Source organism: Nipponia nippon, unplaced genomic scaffold (genome assembly GCF_047370975.1).
Source record: "Nipponia nippon isolate SJK-2023a ecotype South Korea unplaced genomic scaffold, ASM4737097v1 scaffold_14, whole genome shotgun sequence".
In the NCBI taxonomy this organism is placed as follows: domain Eukaryota; kingdom Metazoa; phylum Chordata; class Aves; order Pelecaniformes; family Threskiornithidae; genus Nipponia; species Nipponia nippon.
The window spans coordinates 11253291-11274727 of record NW_028262330.1 but is presented as its reverse complement, the minus strand read 5'-3'; the positions used below and the strand labels follow the sequence as shown (position 1 = coordinate 11274727).

At 42.8% G+C, this 21437-nt stretch overlaps 1 protein-coding gene across 1 annotated transcript in view; it reads right to left on the bottom strand.

Annotated features, from left to right (window-relative positions):
- Window positions 1-21437, bottom strand: part of COX10 (cytochrome c oxidase assembly factor heme A:farnesyltransferase COX10) — a 106290-nt gene that overhangs the window by 15849 nt on the left and 69004 nt on the right. Inside the window, exon 5 of the mRNA XM_087750794.1 lies at window positions 17938-18008. Coding sequence (XP_087606920.1) covers window positions 17938-18008 — 71 coding nt within the window. The remainder of the gene's footprint in view (window positions 1-17937; window positions 18009-21437) is intronic.

Genomic DNA, 21437 nt, shown 5'->3' with positions numbered 1-21437 from the left:
GAAGTATTTCTTGGCTTTACTGAGAAAAGGCTGAATTTTCTACATTCCCATTTAGCTTAGGCACTGTGTTAAGCAGGGGTAGCACACCACTGCAATTCTGGCAACAGAACCAAAATTAAAACTTATTATCTCCTAGGTGTGACTGGAATTAACTGAAGATATTTTAGGTTTGGCCAAAAGCAGCAAACAACAAAGATGCACATTATTTCTCTTGATTTCTACTGCACATCAGCTAAGAGCTCAGGGAAAGCTGGAAAGTCCTGTTAAAACCTGTAAGAAAGCGGCTGAAGCTATGTAAACTTCTGCTAATAAGTTCCACAATAAACATCCAAATACGATGAACAAGGATTTTTTGTTTGGCTACCAAAACCACACTTCACAGGCAGCACCGTGATCCAACCCTAAGGAAGCTTTATCTGCGTTCCCTTGCACCAGATCGACGTTTGCTGGTGGAGGTATCTTTATACACGCTTGTTCGAGGGTGTTTGGTGGGATGGAAAGAGAGAACTAAATGCCACTAGGAAACAACGTGGTGTGGGAGACCTCTGGAAGGGAGGAAAATGCCATTAACCGAGTTGCATTTAATAACGCACGTGGCTAAATACACGCTTCTAGTCATCCATATAGGAGCCAAAAATATGTGTGCTTGCAACAAATGTCTCTGCATGAAGTTTAGCTTTACACGTTTTGTGTAATTGAAAACTATGCAGCCTTTGTATTCTATGATCACTCTGCCCTCTGGCCAAATCCTTAACCCTAAAATACGTGTTGCAAGCACTGCTCCAACCCTCATAAGAAAAATTTGCTGGTGGGGATGAATTTTATGGGAGTTCTATCAGCAAAAAATCCTACCATTCAACTCTTGATTTTTAAGACCTTTGTTGGACCAATATGGTATGGAGATCCTAAATAACTGGAAGAAGGAAAATGAGCCAATCTCACACTAAAGATCTGCCTTCAATTTAAATTAAATTGACTAAGTCACTTTATCCGGCTTTTCAAAACCATCAACAGATTTTAGGTTACGGAGCGTGCACAGAGCACATTTACGCTCCAGCATTACCAGCCTTGGCGTTACTAATACATCAGGAATAGAGGCAGGGTACAGCATTGCCATCCATCGACAATGAGATCTACAAAATTTGCGACTGTTTTCAGGAGCCGTACTGCGAGAGGAGCCATACGGTGCTGTGCCCTTTGGTTTTGCAGCTAGCGGTGCTCTTTTGCAGAAAGGCAGCAAAACACAATCTGTACCGTAAACTATCTTGACGCCGACTACAAACGCCGTACTTCGTAGACATTGTCCCTCCGTAGTAAAAGCCTGACTGGGTTCGGTTAAACAAATCTATCTTGACTGATGCCTGAATAAAATACAGTCAGACGGTAAGCACCAGATTTACACAATACACGCTCTCGAGGTGACAAAAGACCAGCGTGACCCTATGAGGCCGGGCTACCCACGTTCGCTCCTGCGGGGCCCACAGACATAAATGAGGACACAGCTTGACCGAATGCAACGAGCGCTTTTCTCGCTAATCAAGAGTGAAGACTCATTTACACGTCTCCAATTCAAATGAACGCTACACACCATGAGCTGGTCACGGAGCGGCGGCCACCAGCCCTTCGTGCCTCTTATGGGAAGGGAAGGCGAAGGCTGGGAGCGCAAAGCCCTCCTCCATGGTTGAACTCAGCATCGCATCTCTCCCACGTCGCTCCCCTGCAGCAGCGATAGCCCTGCGGTGCCAGCCCCGATACCAGCCGTGGGCTGCCTTCACGTCCAACTGATGGATCGGAAAAGTACCTTTAAAAAAACGAGGCTTTACCAAAAGGGAAGGGTGACGTTACGTGACTGAGACCTTCAAAAAAGTTGTTCTGTTCCTGGTGGATGAAAACACAGTTTTGTTTCTTTCTTTCTGCCTCTTTAAAAGGAAGCTCCTGGAGGCAGTTTGATTAGTGTCTGTAATAGTCCTAATGACCTCAGGGCAGGGCATCAAGTCAATGATGGCTGTTCTTCATAAGCAGTTGAACTACATTACTTTTAGACATCCTGAAAGTATCACATTTTCTGCTTCTCTCCAGTGTTTCCTTATTGATCAAGGAACTGTAGAATTCTTCTGGAACTTACCAAGTGCCCGCCCCTAAAACTCCAACTGAGATCAGAAACCCAAACTGTGATCTGATGATTCAGCTTTATTTCTGCCCCTTGAAATACTATTTGGCATTACAAGGACATTGCAATAAGAAATTAGGACCTTGCTTTCTTGGTGAGACATGAGGTAGAGGAGAATTCAACTCACTCTCACGTAAATATGTCATGTTTATAAGGTCTATGAGAAGTATAAGCAACTCCTCATTGGGAAATAGAGAATATTTGAAGAAAAGGTAGAGAGATTTCAGTCACTGGCGCAGTATTTCTGCTTCTGTGACTCAGGATTTTAAGAAGAAAAGGCTGACTCTAGGTTTAAATCACGGCAGTTTAAGGGGTATTCTGATTTCTACCAGTTTATGGTCTTCTAGGGACCATTATGCATTTCCATGCTCACATTTGGTCTACCAAAACTCAGGCATGTGGTGTGAGGGTCACTGATCTGATGCACGCTCCTTTGCCGGGCTGCCCGTATCTCACTGCGGCAGCACAGACCAGGATCCCATTCTGGAGCAGGAGGAAGGCTGTGATGCCAAGTTGTCACTGGATTTGCCCCATCACCTCATGTCCAGGCAGTTCCTCCCACTACAGCCTCGTGGCATCACGCAGGCCAGCGTGCATCACAGGAGCATCCGTCTTGGGTAACCCAACGCTGGGGAATTCTCACGCCGTGGTCAAAAGTGGCTGCGGGGTCTCTGCTGGTTTCCTTCATCCTTAAACCACCCCATGCAGTAAGTGCAGGCTGATGACAGACACTGGTACATAAGCCTCATTTCACTCGGGCGTTCACTTATGCTAAGGGAATCGCTCCCATGGGAAAAAAAGGCAGTCTTCCATTGGAAAATTGGCCAAGGAGCTTGCTCAGAAAGCAAACATATTGAGTAAGAAACTAGGTTTTATGATGGATTCTTGGGAGGAGTTGGTTTCAGTTATTCGACTGATTAAAATCAGACTCTGGAAAAATACTACAAGTGCCAAATGAGTTCTCTTCAAATTTCAACTCTAAAATACCCAGTATGTCACCACATAGGACACCTCCTAAAGGAAAACCAAGAACTGGTAGTTCTGCCTTGTCCCTCTTCTCTGCCTTATTGAGAATGCCCACGCCAAAGTCTGCCTAATAATACTGCTGAAAGACATTCACATTCAACTAAAAGCTTTTGAGAGAACTCCAGCTTGATTAGTGAATAATCAAACCTTTCCTGATCCAAAGAAAACGTGCTGACACGTCTCTCCTGTAGAGTTCGCCCAAGACAGACCCTCCCCAGTCACACTCCACTGAGAGCATCCAAGAGGAGGAGGAGGAGAAGGAGGAGAAGAGACCCAGGCTTCTCCTCATTCCCCTCAAGCTTTTGCTGACACAGAGGTGTCTGGGGCGATGCCGTGGGTCAGGCTCCAGGACTGCTGCTGTGGGGGAACAGGGAGCAGGCAGGAGGAATCCCACGGGGGTGATATTCAGGCCCTTGCACACACGACGGCGAGGCATCCACGTGGACCCTCGATCACTGTATCATTCACAGCAACTTTGGACAACGCAGCAGCCTATTTTAATGCATGTGCAATAGCATAATCTTCCAATCTAGTTGCCACTTACAGATGAGCTGGTTATACGTATATAATGATCTTGCACACATGCACATGAAATATATTTATTTAATAGGCTCCAGAGTCATGGATAACAGTACTTATTGACTCACAGCATTACTTGGAAAAATTGAGAGGGGAAAACAAATTAAAGCATTTGCCCATCTCTAAAATTAATGTACTATTTTACCTATTTCACAGCAGCATTAGCAAGCTTAATCTCTCTAAAGATCAATAGCATCACTACTACGCATGCCTTTCTATGCTGTCTTTGGCTCTTTGGCAAAACATTTTGTGAAGACGACTGTCAAAGTACAGTTAGAACTACAATTTAAAAAACAGTACTGAAAAGGGGAAAAAGTTTAAAGAAAATTTTGTTTGGAAAAAACAATCAAGAAGCTAGACAAAATTCCCTCTTAAAACCTATCGATATTTAGAAATATAGAAAATTCCTGTACCACCATCTGATGCTTCGACCCATCTCTGTGAATATATTGACACTCGCATACAGACACAAAGCCCATACGAATCCTGAATAGGCGCATTCATGCAATCAGCAGTTGTATGCAATTCATGTTCAGATGTTATGTAAATACGTAAGAAACTTAATTTGTGACCTTGTGTTAATGGGAAATTGGGCACGCAAACCATATTTACATAAAAGCATAAGCCTGAACGTAAGTGTCCATTTAAGACTGCCTGCATATTTTTCAGGTGAAGCGTAAGTGCTTACATTTGAAAATTAGATTCAAAGCCTAATACAAAAGGTAACAAAACAAATTCTGTCTTCTCCCTGTCTGTCAAAAACCTTTTATAGCAACATCACCCATTTCTAAAAGGGCAAACTAAAAAAAAAACCCCAAAACAACAATGCTCTCTTGTTTTGCTGCAGCATGCACAGAATACCTTAATGGATTGAAACATCTGAATTCCTGGTTGATTATTTTGTATTAGATCTTATTACTATTGCCAACTGTCCCTCGAGCCACAAGGCCAGGGCTGCATTCTGCCAGCCGCGGGGTGATGATCTCAAATCAGCCGGACAGGGATGGTAAAGAACGCAGCGGGGAGGGCGACCGCTGCGGCAGAGCGCGGGCAGGCGCGCAGGGGCAGGGCACGGCACCGCTGCTCTGCTCCCCAGCCTCCAGCCAGGCTGCACCTCCCTAAAGCAGGTCCTCCACGTCCAGGCACGGGCTGTGGGGGGAGACGGAAGGTGGGAAGAAAAGGAACTTATTTAGAGTCATTTCTGCATCCAAACGAAGCCAAGATACGCATCCTTGCTTTCCTCTGCACAGGACTTTAATAATGGCAAATATCCTTACACCCTTTAACTGCAATTTTACTTATTTTTGGTGAGGCAAAACCTGGTTTTGGTTCTATCTGGTGAGTTTTCTGTTTCATTCAAGACACAGGTTCAGCAAGACCCCCGGGCTTCCTCCCCTCGCTCGTTTGCTCCTGCCACCCACAGAAACGGTCCCAAATTATCCCCGACTTCAGCATCTTCCGCAGTGGCAGGTGCTGAGACAACAAAGGTGAGACTGACGGCTCAGATTAATCTCAATATTGCTACTCTGGGCACAAATTCCATCTGCGTATAGTGTCAAAACAATTTGTCGTAATAAGAAAAGGAACAGCCTGCATCAGCCTTGCGCACAGACAGGCCAAACATAGCGGGAGCTCAGGAGAAGGTATTTAGCAGACAAAGAACACAAGTGTGATTCTCATCTCTGCAATTTCATTTCGCCATCACGGGCCGAGATACAAGTCCGGTGCATGAACGCAGTTCCAAAGCCATAATTAAAATCAGATTTCAGAAGTAAGCATCATACGTTGCTTATTATTTCTGGAGTCTGTAGATACTAAAAATGTCCCCAGACTACTCGCCAGTACAAGGCTGCTGGAGAAAGCCCCCTCTTCTTCCTAATTTTTTCCAGGTCAGCAATAAGTTTTAAGGCTTCTGAAGCTCCTCACAAACTAAGAAAAAGCATCAGCCTGAAGTTTTTCCATTTTTCCAACAGCAATGCAAGGTTACACAAACTGGAGCGCAAGTCGTGTCCCGTTGATTGTTTCTATGGACATAAAAGCCTGTGGTCATTCCAAGAGGGGAGGATGCCCATGGAGATCCCCAGCACAAATGCACCTAACCCCGTGCAGAAAACCATCATTTTCCCCAGCTGCTGATTTACTGTTTTGCTCATCTCCTGGCATCTTCTCAATTCTTGCGGCCAGGCAACACCAAAAGTTGCTGACAGCCGGTCCCAGGGTAGGAGCTGAGCCTGTGATCACCGTGACTGTCATATGGTACTGAGCCATGACTTGGTCACCTCCCTCAGCTGGAGTATCAGCCGAGGGATTTTTTAAAATTTTTAGTTTTTTTTTTTTAAAGATCAGCACCCAAGAACTGCTGAACCCTCCTCGGCAGCTTTTAGAGATCTACCAAGAAAACCAAGGAAGGCCATCAACCCCAGCAGTTACACCAGGCGATCCCATCCCACTTGGTAGAGACACAAGGAGCCGAGGACGTTACGCACTGCAACAACATACGACTATATAGAAGCCTTCCTGCTCCTGTGACTTTAGGTAGCAGGGAAGAAGGCCCATCTCCTTCCAGCACACATCTGGATCGCATTTGCGTAATTTCCAGCTCTGCTTCCCCAGATGGACAGACGCCTGAAACCAGCAGTGGGGTCGTCTGCTGGCGCAAGTGCCGTAGAGTCAGCTGACTGCGAAAAACGAGCCAGAAAGCTGTAAAAGGCACATTTTGCCCTGAATAGCAACGGTAGCTTCCCTGAAATTATTTTTGATGGGAGGTTAAAAAACCCACTCATACAGCTTCTAAGCTCAAAGTGAGGCACAAGGCATTCGAAACCAATCAGTAATCATGGCAGACAACTGAACGATGGCAATCTACCAACAGTGAAATGAAATTTTAACTTTCCACACAAATCCTTTCAGGCTGCATATTTATATATTTAGTAATAAAAACCATATTCATGACCATTGTCAGCTGTAAAAGTTCTATAGTAATAACAACAACACTAATGGAAACTGAAACTGGAACAACATTGCCTGGATCAGTAGCTTCATCTCTGATGACTTTTCTAAAATGATTCTGTTTTTTTTGCAAAAGACGTTAGATTAAACTCTGAAAGAGTCCTACAGACAGATTGAGGATGTACCGGGTAGAAAAAACATCCACACTCACGTTTCAGATTTTAAATCAGAGTGGTTCCATGATGATGCATTATGACCCCTAATTAGTATCGTTCTGAGGCAGCATAGCTTTTTTTAAGGTCTCAAAGCATGACTGACAAAATATTTTTATATTCAACTACAACTTTCAATTACAGATTGGATTAGTCTCAAGGAGAGATATTTCTTTCCTATTAAAAGGAAAAAATAGCTTTAGCATTGGCAGAACGGACGTATTGCTAGACCCCTTTATTTCTTTCACATAGATCTGATTCTGCATCAGCCAGAAGCTTTGGTGAACACACGCAATGCACGCTCTCACTTTTGATATCGTCTTCCACAGGTATGTTGTGACTGAACATTATGAAAAGCCCAAGAATCTGCTGATTGAGGCTTAATCTTGCAAAGTACCAGAATTATATTAAACTGAACAATATCTATCAAGGAGCTAAAATGGTACTATTTTAAGGGAAAAAAATGTAGAGAAAGATCTTAATAGATATTCATTTATTCTCTCTCAGTCATGCAAGACAGTTCATGACTCATGACAAGGGATGAAGGATGATGTGTTTTAAAACTAAAACGTGAAACTAAATTACACTTTTAATTGGGAATTCAATTTTTCCCCATCAACTCCAAGTATCAGAATACACTCTTGTCTACCATTTACCACTGAAGACTGACAAGATGTCCTTTAGGAGGTGCAAACAAATGGGGAGCTTTGTCAAGTCTTTTTTTTTTTTTTCTTATTAAATTACTTAACTTTGTCTTCACAGGTTAAGAAGTAGTATCTACATTCTGTCAGTGTCTGGTATCTCATCCCCAAAAATGTGTTGCTGTGGCAGGTCAGGCCCTACACGCACTACAAGCATTGAATTTTATATCAAATCCCCTTTAACTGGGTAGAACACTACCACAATTTTTAAGATTGCCAGCACACACTTGTTGCAATTCTGCCTGCTTATGTTTTTGTAGCTGGCTTTTTGTGATTTGGTTTCTGGTAATAACTATGACAAAGATGTTGATAATCTCAGATTGGACAGTACTCTCCCCCAAATGTAAAAAAATAGCGTGGAAAAGAGTGGAAAAGTTCTAAAACCAACTTGTAACACAAAACCTGAGCTGAGGAGCGACTTTGTGTTAAGAGGAGGTATGAAACGTGTGGGTGCTCCCAAAAAGCCTAATGAGCTGGGTTAATGGGTAGCATTTAAACGCACTTAAATCAGGAGTTCAACACCATAGCATTGTGTCTCTAGATGAAGAGTTTACAGACCTGAACCTCAAATAAACTTCTTTCAAATGCAAATCTCTGTAAAAGGAATCGCCCTTAATACCTTTCCTTTGTCCACAGGGCTCAGCCAGGCCTATCGGCACCAACCTGGATGTGGTTTTGAATGACATCTGGACCATCAGCGGGGAAAAGGGGCAGGATTCAATGAGTGATGTCTAAATCTCCCAAGGAATGTCATACAGTGAGAACCTGGCACATGCGGAGCTCAGCGACGGATAAACACGTATAGCTGGCTGTGTCTCATCACAAAGTTACCTTCTTAAGTTTTGCCACTAAATTGCCAACACAGCTCTGGTTTTGCTATCTAATATACTTGTTAGAAGCGTACTTAGTGTAAATAAATACAGACTAAGATAAAATATCCTGTGCCTGTGTCAATTCAGCTCTCTCCCAATGAAGAAACAAGCCATGCACGGAGCCCAAGGCGCCCCGTCATGGCTGTGTATCGCTATTGTATAAAAGCGTAATCGACACTGTATTTTAAGCAAATCGGAGGCAATTAGTTCCCCTCGCTTCTCAGAATCCGAGCTGCAGATGTTCTGTCTCCCCTGCCAGAGCGAGGGACTTTAAAACTATCATAAACAAACACGGCTAATTTAAAAGAATCATTTCATCTTGAAAGGGACACATCTCTCTTTTTTATGCTTGCGTAAATCAAAATTGGCTCGATCGATTTTGCTGAAAGTTTCCACAAAGACGCGACGTGTATGCTAAGACGAGATGAGAGGGATTTCAGCTCGGCCAAAAGCAGAGAACTCGGGAGTCCCACCCTCAGCGTGGAGCTTTCTCCTAAACATATCGTGCTCCCATTTTCACCAGTCTAACTCCACGCAAACGATGCCAGGATCTGGTCTTCCGTTGTTCAAGGGTTCAAGAGTCTGCCCGGACAACTGAGACCGAAGCAACCACAGGTTTGGGATGAGATAGCTCAGCAAACCCTGGGGAGACTTGCAGTTTATGAATACTACGTTCAGACAGAAATAAAACTTTTCATGCTGCCCTTTGTTATTAAGCAGATGCTCCAATTGGGCCTCGTCACTTCACTGGAAGTAAAAAATTAAAAATGAAAAGGACCCATACTGATAAAATGTTTATGTTCTTCTTACATTTGCCATCCACACCAGAATGCTAATCATAACAACTCCAAGCAACCCTGCAGAGCATTAGCACGCTCCTTGTTATACGGCTTTGTTAGGCAGGAGTGAAAGGGTGAGTAATAATATTCACAGCTTCCCTGCAGTCACGAAAATGTAAATATTTTTTTAAAGTGCTTACAAGACAAACCTACAGTAAATTTGAAAAATGTCCCCCATAATATTTAAACTAAATCCTCCTCTTCAACCTAACAAACCTAACCTTACAACATGGCAGTTAAGTGATCCATTAATTTCATTTCAAAATCTCAGTTCTCTGTTCATTTAAGAACCAGAGACCAGCTGACAAACAGGATGGATAATACGGTCTCTCCAGAAACATTTTTCTGTGATTTAGAGTGATTAAATCTAACACATGCTTCTGCTGAGCCCTCAGCCAACGTTTGGAAAGCAGTGGGTAAAGAAGTCTCAGGCCAGTTCTCAATCTCGTTAAGATGGAGAAAACTGACGTTCTAGAGTATTTATCAACCTGCTTTTCAAAAAAAGAGAAAAGATAGTCCAGCCATTCTCGGTATAGGATCACTGACTCTAAATACATTCCCAGGAGCAAGGAAAATGAAGGAAATAAGTTATTCACTACAGCCACAGACAGCAGGACAAGGTGCAATGCTCTGCAGTGGCAGGAGGATCAGGCTCGAGACACCATGAAGTGGAAGAGCAATCGAGCAGATGAGCCTGCCAAACTGCAATTTCAGTCAGATCCTTCCTGCCCATGGGCAGATTCCTCTGCAACACTGCAAGCACGCCTTTGATATTCCTATCATTTCAACACTCCATAGCATGCTCTTAAGTAGTTGCTATGTTTCACCTGAGACGTGAAGAGGATGAGGATGGCTGCATTTTGGGATTTCTGCATTATTATTTTGGTAGTTTATCTACAGTTAGCATCTGGAGTTATATTTTAGAAATCTTTGGTGGAAAGAAAACAAAAAACCCCTTCATATACCATCAAAGTACTTGAATACAACATCATTATTGTCACACACGGGCAGCACTATGAGTCACTGTGGCTCACGCTCCTTTACAGCATGCCTTATAATATAATATTCCTTGTGATTCTACATCCCTAGCAAAAAAAAAAAAAAAAAATAAAACATATCAAAGAGGTTCTCCACATATCTCAACCTCAGGAATGCAGCTTTTCTAGTCATAAAGACTAGAGAGCAAGCATCTGTGTTAGCGCAGCTAATGGAAGTTTAAGAAAAACCTCTTCTATATCTGACTTGCGAAGTTGATAACATGTAAGTTATAACTTGTAGAAGACACGATAAACTCTGGCCTTCACAGAGAGAAATGCACTTCTAACATGACTTACTGTAAACAGATCTCAGGGTATAGCAGCTTCTAATCAGAGGCAGCTCCATAATGGACTTGTTGAGCGGTGACATCTCCTACAACACTTGGCACATGCTGAGTAATGATGCTGTTGTGGTTAAACCAGATAAGGTTCAATACTAATACAGGGAACAAAGTGTGGGGATTTTGACTGCATTAAGCCAAAATTTACAAACATGAACGTGAAATGTTTGACAGACACGGGAAGAAGAGCCACCAGGAGAACACTGCATTAAGTTGGGGAAAGGTTCTTGGGCTTTGAGCTTTATTTTTGCTTGTTTGCGTGGCGTAAGAGGGAAAATTCACTTTAACATCACCATTGAAGAAAATGACACATCACTAGTCAGTTAAAAAAAAAAAAGTCAACGGTTACAACTAATGTCCAAGAGGCCCGTTCATATCGGACACAAAGATGGAAGGATTAGTGTACAATAGCTTGGCTCCCTCCAGCTCATGGGGCTCTACCCCCTGGCGAGGAGCTGACATGAGAGGATAAGACAACTCCATTAGGAGCCCGTATCACTTCTCCGCAGCGTTCCCCACAAGCAGATGGAGCAGCTATTTAGCCAAATGCACCGTGACTCCTGGTTTATACATGAGCATCTGGGATGTCTCCTAACGTGGGGCGATGTACAATGTACTCCGATTTATCAACCGCCCCACATGCAATTAAAGATTCGGATAAATAATTTGGCGGGGAAGGCCCCTCGGCTGAACTGAAAAGCAGCAAGGCGTGAGGGGTCAAGTGTTTCCGCAGGATATATGTTTACCAAACGGAGCTGCCTGCAAAGGAATGTCTCCGTTGAGCTGCGGCAGAATTAGGTCCGGGCAGGAGGACCGAGCTGAAGGCACTAGCTGGATAGCTAGCAATTTCTTCGTTTCAACTGAAACGAATTTGGATGTAATGTTAGTTATTAAAACAACCCTCTTTATTGCCCTAAGAAACAAAATATATATGTAGTTAGAGCTATATAATTTCCTGGTAATACACATTTTGATCTGAGGATAATGTGCAGTATCACCATTTTTCTGTGAATTCTACAAAAGGACTCTAATACCTTAGAACCATTTAATCAACATCCTATGCAGGCAGTGAATAGATAATTGAAATATAAGTACTGTCATCCATATCCCCTTTGGGAAAGTGACACAGTAAGCATTATATCATTCCATTAGTCCATCCTTTGATGTGGGTTTTATTCTCATTAAACTATGTTTTAGCCTGAAGGTTTCTCTCCCCCCACCTCTCCATGACGTGGCCATACCAGAAAAAAAAAAAAAAATACCCTGCTGTTCAAAAGGCAAGGACTACATTTTTACAAGCGATTGTTCATGTCAAAAATATCAAGCTGGCTTTTTAATTTCTTGTTTACCAAATACAATCAATGACAGCTTCTGGAAAACACAGGGTGGAAAAAAAATGAAGCCAGGAGGGTGGTGGTGGGGAAGGAATGCATTTACTTGTTTTCAAATAATAAAGCCTGAATACAAGTAGGATAAAAAAATGCTTGAAAAGGCTGCCATGGTGGTGTCTGCTTTGAATTGTGCCCTGTTTAAACAAGAGGAAAGCCTCCCACTGAAAAAAGAAACATTTTTATCATTCAAAAAGATCTCAGGGCAGTCCCTTTAAAATGAGGTATTTTCTAAACAAAATATTGGAATGTTTCCCTGCAGGGAAGGAGCATCTGATCTCTCAAAAATGATTATTCTTGAGGAACTGTAGATTTATGGAGTTTTTGTTTTATTTGTTTTAACTTAAGTAGAATGAAACCTGTCTGAAATGACCACCCAAGGGAGCAGACCAGTCAGCTAAGTAGAGGCTGATCTTTAAATGGGAACCAAAGTTGTACCGAAACCCTTGGGGAGGTTTTAAACTGCTGGCTTAAAGCAGGGCTGGCTGAACGCTTAATGCAGGTTTCAGCATAAGCTGAGGACATGGATTTCCTCTCACTTACATCAGTGTAGCTCTACCAACATCACTAGAAACGTTCCCGACTTACATTAGTGTTAGCAAGCAAAGAATCAAGCTAATTACACAGAGTTATCAACAGTGATTACAGGAGGATTTTTTTTTTTTTTTAAATGCACACACATTTTTTCAGCATGGACTGGTTTTGTAACACTTTGTAGTAGCAGGTCTACTACAGGCAACTGAGTGGAAAGCTCAGCTTTAGTCTTGAGTCTCAATGTGTTTTTGAATAAATACAAAGTTCCATGTGCTGCAATTTTCTATCAGTTTATGAATGTCCAACTTCTATATTTGCAGTTATAACTACAATTCATAAATACAAGCCATCAGTGAGAAATATTGCTAGCTTAGGAGCTCTTTTTGGTCTGATTCTTCAAGAGTTTGGCTTAGTTTTAACTGACCAAGTCAACACTCCACTCAGAAACGTCAACTAGTAGGAAAAGCGTTACCGTCTCCATCAATTTCCATAACCATCAACCCTGGCCATGAGAAGCGGGAAGCTCATACACAGAACACAGCTCCTTGTGCATTGCTGGGTGAGGAGGTTAATGGGATTCTAGGAAAAAAATATTTACTAAACAACACAAAGATTTATTCCTTTGGAAGCATCCAAGGCACTATCTGTGTTGTGCCACCTTCTGCCAAGTTAGTAGACTTACACTTCTTAAATGCGCAAGGAAGGGCAAGCTTGAGAGTGCAAATATTCTGCCTAAGGAGAATATAATTAAATTCCATAGCATATTATTCCAATAGTGAAGGTTTTTAAGACAAGACTGGATAAAACCTGGAGCAACCCGGTCTGCCCTCAGAGCTGACCCCGCGGTGAGCAGGAGATTGGACTACAGCTCTCCTGAGGTCCCTTCCAGCCCGAACCATCCTCTGATGCTGCCCTCACAACGCTTCACGGCCCAGGTGACACGAAACCTGGAGGTAGAGCGAGGGAGAAATCCCAGCCCCGCTGCAGCCCCTGCTAAGACCAAAGCCAAAAGCTGTAGGACCTGGTACAGAGAACAGTTGCAAATTGCAAAATACTGCAGAAGCAGAACTGAAAGGTGCCTACGTGGCCGTGAGTTAGTTATTTAGAACATGCTGTTTGACGACTTATTTTTTTTTAAGATGAAAAACTATTCCTGTACAACTATTAAGTTTTTTATGAGTGCTTAGCACAGCAGATCCAGCAGTACGGTAAGTTCATAAAAACAGCCTGCTTTTTAACAAGAGCGTACGCAGGTCTCTGTAGAAGGGCAATCAAAACTGTCACTTTGTACAATATAATGGAGCAGGACACTTGTCATCCCAGAGGCCAAGCTCACTCAGCTACTGCAGCTAATACTAGAGATTTATTTAAATTAATCTGCAGGAAAATTAAATCCATTACCTTAAAAAGCAAGGGAATAAATCAAATGCAACAGGAAACCAGGAAAAGCTGCTGCCATTTCAGTCAAATCTAAGGTTGTGTGAGCACATGAAATTTTTCCTCGTCAATGACATAAAAACAATTCATAACAGGAAAAATAATATCAGCTGTCGTTACAATGCAAAACGCAAATATGCTCAGCGAGTTGAACACCGCAGCCGAAGTATGAAGAACATCTCAAGCTGTTTGTATTTCCAAACAGGACTTGAGGGGTCAGGGGAGGGAGGAGGACATGTGGGCAGGCTGGAATGATGGATGGCGTTTAGTGGCATGCTGTGTTTGGGTCTACTCCTGTTATTTTTGCAACAGGATGTCTCTGATTACTCTCTGAATAGAGAATAAGTATGGTTACGTCTCATTGCTCAAAGGGAACGTTTTTTTCAGAGCCTCACAAATTAAATAGGACATTGTAAAGCAAGCAGTCAATGAACTATCAGGTGCTGTTTGTCACAAATCTAGCAACGGTGTCAGGAAATTCCCTGGGGGCATCAGCGGTGGGTTTGGGGGTGGCAAATAAGGTGTATGTACTCTTGTCCTATGTACTGCAGACCCCAGCTCTGCAGAGTCCTTCTGTGCCATTGCCTATACGGTTTGGTCCAGGCCAAATGATATAAAATATATATAGCAGGGACAAACTAAGCCTCTAGATAACTATTTCAGCCATAAAGTTGCTGCGATGTGGAGAGGACTTCACAAAGGACGGAGGACAATTGCTTTTCCAAATCCCATCCTTCCAGAGATGTCTGCAGAACCGGCTCCAGGCTCCCAGGGTGCTGCCTGCAGCGACGGTCAGGCCAAAGCTGCCTAAATTGAACACTTATTGAGTGTCACCAGTAGGATAATGACACTGTCCCCAGCCAGACCTCAGAGGCCATGGCGATGTTCACACTCCACAGCGCAGCCCTGGCCACGGAGCATTTCTTTGAAAGCTACTGAGGTTTCTCACTGATGCCAAAGGGAACTGCAAGTCCTCGGCAACTTGTAGAAAAGGCTGAGATGTGGGGACTTGGGAACGACATGAACGTGCATGCAGGGACATGAACACACGCAAGCGTTGCCAAGATGGGGGGGTGTGCTGTTTTTTCAAAGCAAAGGCTTCAGGGAGAAAGGAAGGGGAGAAATGTCGGAAGCAAGGTCAGTTAGAACAGACAGCTGGTCTTAAACCTAACTAAACTCGGGGCTGAAGCTGCAAATGGAGGCCACAAAGCGAAACACACGGGAATAATTTCTCTACAACAGCGTAACATTTCCTAATGAGCCAGCTCCATGAATTAGCTTATCTAAAATAGAGGCGCCAGCTCATCCAGGGTCAGGATGACTCAGTAACACCAAGGACCTCTCCCTGGGAGTTACCAGTTTGATTCTGGCCCAAGTTCAAAGCATCCAAGAATTGTCTTTGTGATGCCACAACCTCTGTAAAAAAAGTCACTGGTCTCAGTGCAGTTTCTCAGTGGGCAGATGTTCACATCAAAGCCACCATCGAAAGCCTTTCCAAGGAGGTGCAGTGAGCCAACACGATGGAGAGTCAACAACCTTCTCCCTCTTCAAAAGGGATCTCAAGCTCAGGACTGGACCATACAAAAACCGGTATGACCCACACTGACCAGTTCTGTAACAAGGACTATGCAAAATAAATAAAAAGGAAAGAAAGAGAGAAGAGAGAGAGAGGGAGAGGGAGAGGGAAAGGGGGGCGGGGAAGGGAAATCACAATATATTTGCAAACAGTGCAAATGAAGGCGGATCGTAAAATGATGGCTCATTTGCACCAGATATCACAGACGTTTTAACACAGCAGAATTAAAAAAGCACCAAACATTTCATGATATGAAGCAGCTAAAGAGAAGAAACTGTCAAAACTCACATGTCAGACAAATTTTGGGCAAGAACTCTGTACATACCCCAAGCTCTCTGGATTCCTTCCCAGAGCCAAGACACCAGTCTCTCACACACAATTTATCCGTCTCTGTCTAGTCTGTTTTTGACTAGTTTTAGCACAACCATTTAAGGGTTTTATTTAATCAGTCAGGAAGGAAAGAGTTCAAGGAACACTAGGGAATATGTGGCAAAATATGACAAGGTTAGATCACTTGCACTGGATTATTCTCCTCTGGCACACCGCAGAAGAAATAACCCCAGTCAAGCTCCGCATGTTCAACGGTCTACAGGGAACGAGACCGGCATTATTCAAGGTAAGTGACACTTTAAAGAACTTTAAATTAGCTGTTGACAGTCAGGTAGATAGATTGATGAGTGATTACACGAAGTCCCCAACATTACCATTTTGTGGTGAAAGCAAATATGAAGGGGTGGGGGGAAGTAAGAAAAGCCGTTAAATACGGTTCTGCCAAGCTGTGGTGCATTCAGATGACAGTGAAGTTCGTTTAAGGACACTGGAAACTTCTAAAACAAATTGCTTTCTCTGAATCAAAAGCTGACAGAAAGTTTCCTAGCTATATTTTTGACTCCAGAAACACTGCAAGCCATGCTAGTAGACTATGATAAAAAAAACCAAACCAAAACAAAACCAAAGAACAACCAATAAAAAAAATCCCCCCCATCATCCTTCTTCCTAACAAGCATTCCTTCTTCCAGGGCTACAGGACCACACGCGAGCGGAGCAGAAGCGAGCACCCCTGAACTGCACAATTAAGGCTGACTTACTGTATGTACAACAGATGCCCTCACTGCAGTGGTCCCTAAAATATGTTTTTTAAATAAAATTAACTCCACTCAGGAATCTGTAATTAGCACCATCTTCAAGAACAAATCGGAACAAGCTCATTGAAGCGCTCTAACTATTTACAATGAGAGGGAATTTACCCCCGAGGTTCACTTTACTATTTTGTCTCAATTTTCTTGTAATTTCATCCATCACATTTTTTTCAGTCCTCCAAAGGTGATGGATAAAACACAGAAATAAATAGGACCAACTGTTCGCAGAAGCCTAAGGGAAAACATAATTTTGTTATAAATAATCCTTGGCACAAATCATGGAAACGCAATACTAAAATTGTTTGTTGAATCATTTATGAATTGGGCCTTCAGTTTTAGTTTGCAAATAAGTTAAAGTTTTTTGTTGATGTTCTTTTTCACTTTGCTTTTTTAGCTGGAAAACAGCCTTTGAGAATCTGAACTGATATATAATCCAGAAAACAGAGTGAATGACGGATTTTTTTTTTTTTTTAAAGGGAAACCCTATGCTAATATAGGGCTTTTTGGGGGGTTGGGGGAGGGATTTACTCATGGATGATAATAAACTAAATGATGACAAATTTTTACTTTATTTTCATAAGATGCCACCATTGTGAGTTTCCACTCCAGCTTTATGCTAAACATGTAGAAAAGGCCAAGACAAAATGGTGCCTTACAAACCCCCCCCCAAAAATGAGTTGCAGATACCTCTGCCGGGAGACTCAAATGAATGTTCATGATCTAACAGATAAATGTGACTACTGAAAACAACATACACTTTTGTGTTTGTTCTTAGATGTGAAATTTTGAGGATTTGTTGTTACAAACGAATGCGAAAGTTCAGTGGAACATAACTGCGCGCTACCGCGCTGTGCATGTCGTCGTCACGCATGAAGAAAAACACAACACGAGTGGAAATTCTGCTGTCGTGAGACAGCATTGCAGTATTTTAGAGGACAGCTGATTACCCAAACTCCTCACATGAAATTTATAAACACGAAGAAATATCGAAGAACAGAGAGGTGCATTTCTTTCTTAAGTTTTTTTGTCTGAAATTGCTATTTTTCGTCATCTGAAGAGAGAGAGAAGCTTGGAGATAGATAAAAGCAATGCGAAGACTCATTTCTCATGAGCCGGAGCAGGTGTGCACAGCCTTACCTGATCTGTCCTCGCACCAGTGGTCTGTTTTTTGTCCTGTTCATATTTGAGTCAAACGGAACCTCAAAGAACTGTAATAAAAAAAAAAAAAAAAGGGAAGAATGAAAATGAAAGGATGCCGGAAAGCATGCCATGCGTGGAATGTACTGTCTGCATCTGCAGGTGCTTTAATCTCTATTTTTGAAGGTTCAGAAATACGAGGAAAATGGCAAACTCCTTTTACGGAGCTTTGATAGTCTGCATTAATGCTTTTGGCATCCCCTTAGAAAGAAAATCACCTGGAGGACAAAAATAGTTTGCACAAGTCCCCAAAAGTTAATTATTTGAAGTTGAGTTTGATTCCAAGTTCTGTTCTCGACAGGTTTGACACAGCTTTTATATGTACACAATTATATATACACATACACACAGCCCTGCCCCCAGTTTTATATTAATACAAACAGCTCTTGCAAATGTTGCGCTTCTGGTATTTAAAAGACAAACACTAAATTTTTTTCAAGATCATCTAACTTCTGAGAACCTATAACCCACCCCAAAATCAATCAACTCTTGTAAAACGCTACTGAAACTGCACTGAGCATCTAGTTCTAGCAGCCGGGAACAAACACGCCATATGGTGTTATTTAATGTCACAACCCAGTTTGACTTTAAACATCGCCTATGGGAAAATTCAGGCGGCACTATCTTCACGCTAGGAATTCCTGCAGGCTTTTGTGCGCTCCGTTTTATAAAGAATGTTACTGGAAAGGCTGAGTGCGCTTTGCCATACAGCAAACTGTAAAGCCGTTCAGCTTTACGTGTGGCAAATTAATAATAAAAATAATAAGCATATATTTATTTATAAAAAGAGTAGTTTGTATTTATAGAAAGAATATTTTCTACTGACCTTATGTCTGAGGTTTTGGGGTAGGATCCCAATTATGGTGAATATGTAGGAAAAGTACCATAACAAATCCTAATTTCAAACAATCCGACGGACAGTAAGCTCAGTACAGTCAACTGCAGACAGATGTCAGGTGACGATACGATAAACAACTGTATGATAAAATCTATGTCATTCCAGCAAGCTGATGTAACCTTTTACACAACAGAAGACCAAATTAACAAACATCTTTATTTTGACAGTGCCACATTACTGGTCTTGCTACCTTAATGGGGCAGCATTCCCGGGGGAATGCCAGCAGACGGGGACGTCGGGAGCAGCAGGGACCCCATCGGAGCCCTACAGGTGCACATCAGGGGAAAAACACTCATTTACAGGCACACAGAGACACCAGGAGCCACCTTTCCCATCCATTACTTTGAAGTACTGACTATATAACAATTTGGGAACCTCTGCCGTTGCTCCTACGTACTGCAAGCGGGGCAGGGATCGGATACCCACGGATCATCCTGCTGAACACAGCCCGTGACATGGTGATATTTTTAACCTCAGGTTGAATCATCTTCCCAACAGTTTTAACCATTCCCAGGAAAGAGGTTATAAGAAAACCCTTCATGCACACGAGCGAGAGCGAGCGCGTGCACGTGCTCAAGCCCACACGCTAAAGTTATCCTGCTCAAACAAAACTTGCTAACAGTATGCTCTAAAGCCAAGAAATTTGGCAGTGGGCTTCATCTTCATGTTTTGTTATGCTTGTGAAACTGTCCAAACCTGGGAAAGAACGCGACTCAGGCGGGTGGCAGGGAAGGGAGGGGAGAAGGTGGAGGAAGCAGCAGAGCCAGCAAGGGGGGCACTGGCCGGGGGACCCCAAACCTGCGCTCCCCCCTGCCAGCCAGCAGCTGTGAACCCCCTGGAAAAGCGGCTGCCTCACCCCCCTCTAGTGGCTGGCCAACACAAATTAATGGATAATTACTGTTGTTAACTCGGCTGAAGCCTGTGCTGCGTATTAAAGCCCTCAGTTTGTCCATGATGGATCCAAAACCTACCACGGTTCTGCAGGGGAGGAATCCTGCATTTGTCGGTTTGCGGTAAAGGCTGCAGATGAAATGCTCAAAAGTTAAAAAACATAAAAGAACGGGAATTGAAATCATCAACACAGATCTTAATGACTAGTTCACATCCAGTTCACTAAAATTTCTCGCCTCCATCTGTGCATTGGGCTACGCAGCCTTTGGATGGTTTGCTCTCGGTAAGCCTCCATTCGGAGCAATTGGATGGAGCACCCGACCCACTCCCAATCCCTACCGACTCCCAAAGCCTTCCAATTTTATTATCGATATTCCTGAAGCAAACTCAGGCTGCTCAGCCAAGAGTTACTCACGCAAAAGAGGAAGAGACTTCAGGAAGAAAAAGGGTTAGCTTATACGCCTTTCACTTTGACAAAGCGTTCCAGTGCAGCACTAGGCAACTCATTTATTTAGTTTTAGCTAGGCAGCTAATAGGTTATTTCTCACCCTCTGTTTGTTATGCCTGAGCTGCAGCGGCAATGGTCACTCCCAGCTACAACTGAAGCTGGTGGAGACCCTGGTTTAGAAGAAAAGCACAGAGGAGTCTCCGGGGCAGCGACAGGCCCCAACGCCCGGAGCCCCGGCAGCTCCGGGCAGAGGCCAGGCCGGACCGGCACGGCTACAGCGCGGCCCTGGAAGGGCTGGGTGTTTCACAAAGAACCTCTGTAGGGCACCAGAACGAGTACCTTCGGAGAAGGGAAAGCACCCCGTTTGGATCCGAAACCAGTGATTGCTTCTGACAGCTCAGCATTTTGCTAATGGTTTGTTGCACTGTTACATTTCAGAGACAATTATGTTAAATGAAGAAAAAAATGTCATTTGACATCAGACTGGTAGAGCAATACAAGGGAAAAATTCTATATAGCTGAAGTATTTTCTCCTGAAAATATTCTGAGCTACGCTCAGTTTTGCTTTGTTTTTAAAGACACAATTTTCCCTTTATTTCTGTTTGCAAAGTGTGACTGCTGTGAGCTTACTTCCAGTTGAAACTTGTGCACGTGAGGAGGTTCTGGCTCATTTGAGAGTATTTAAGCTTACCGGTAACGGTATGCTGTGTGCAATGGATAAAATCAAAATAATGCACAGGTTTTAAACTCCATGTGTCTCAAACACAAAATGACTGAAATGAAGAACAGTTGGACACTCAACACTGTTGAAAGAATTTAAACTTAGGCAGTTATCAGTATAACCTGACAATACCATAATCAGTGTATGAAATTTTTCCATATATTTAATATTGTAGTTAACCCCTGAATAGAACACAAATTCCGAAGAAGAAATTCCTCTGTTGAGTTAAGGAGTCAAAAAATGCCAGTCTCTGCTGGACACAGACACGGCTGCTCCCGAAATTAAGATTACTGCATGACTTAAGTCTGAATTTTTTCGCTTTTTAAAATCTGACAAACTGAATAATCTGTTACTGTCAACTGTACGCACGAAACTACATATCCGATTGAACCACAGTTAAGAAAAATCCTTTTATTTGCAATGCCCCAGATTCTTTCACTGAGCTAGTTGCTATTACATGTCAGCAAGATGCCATTTATCAA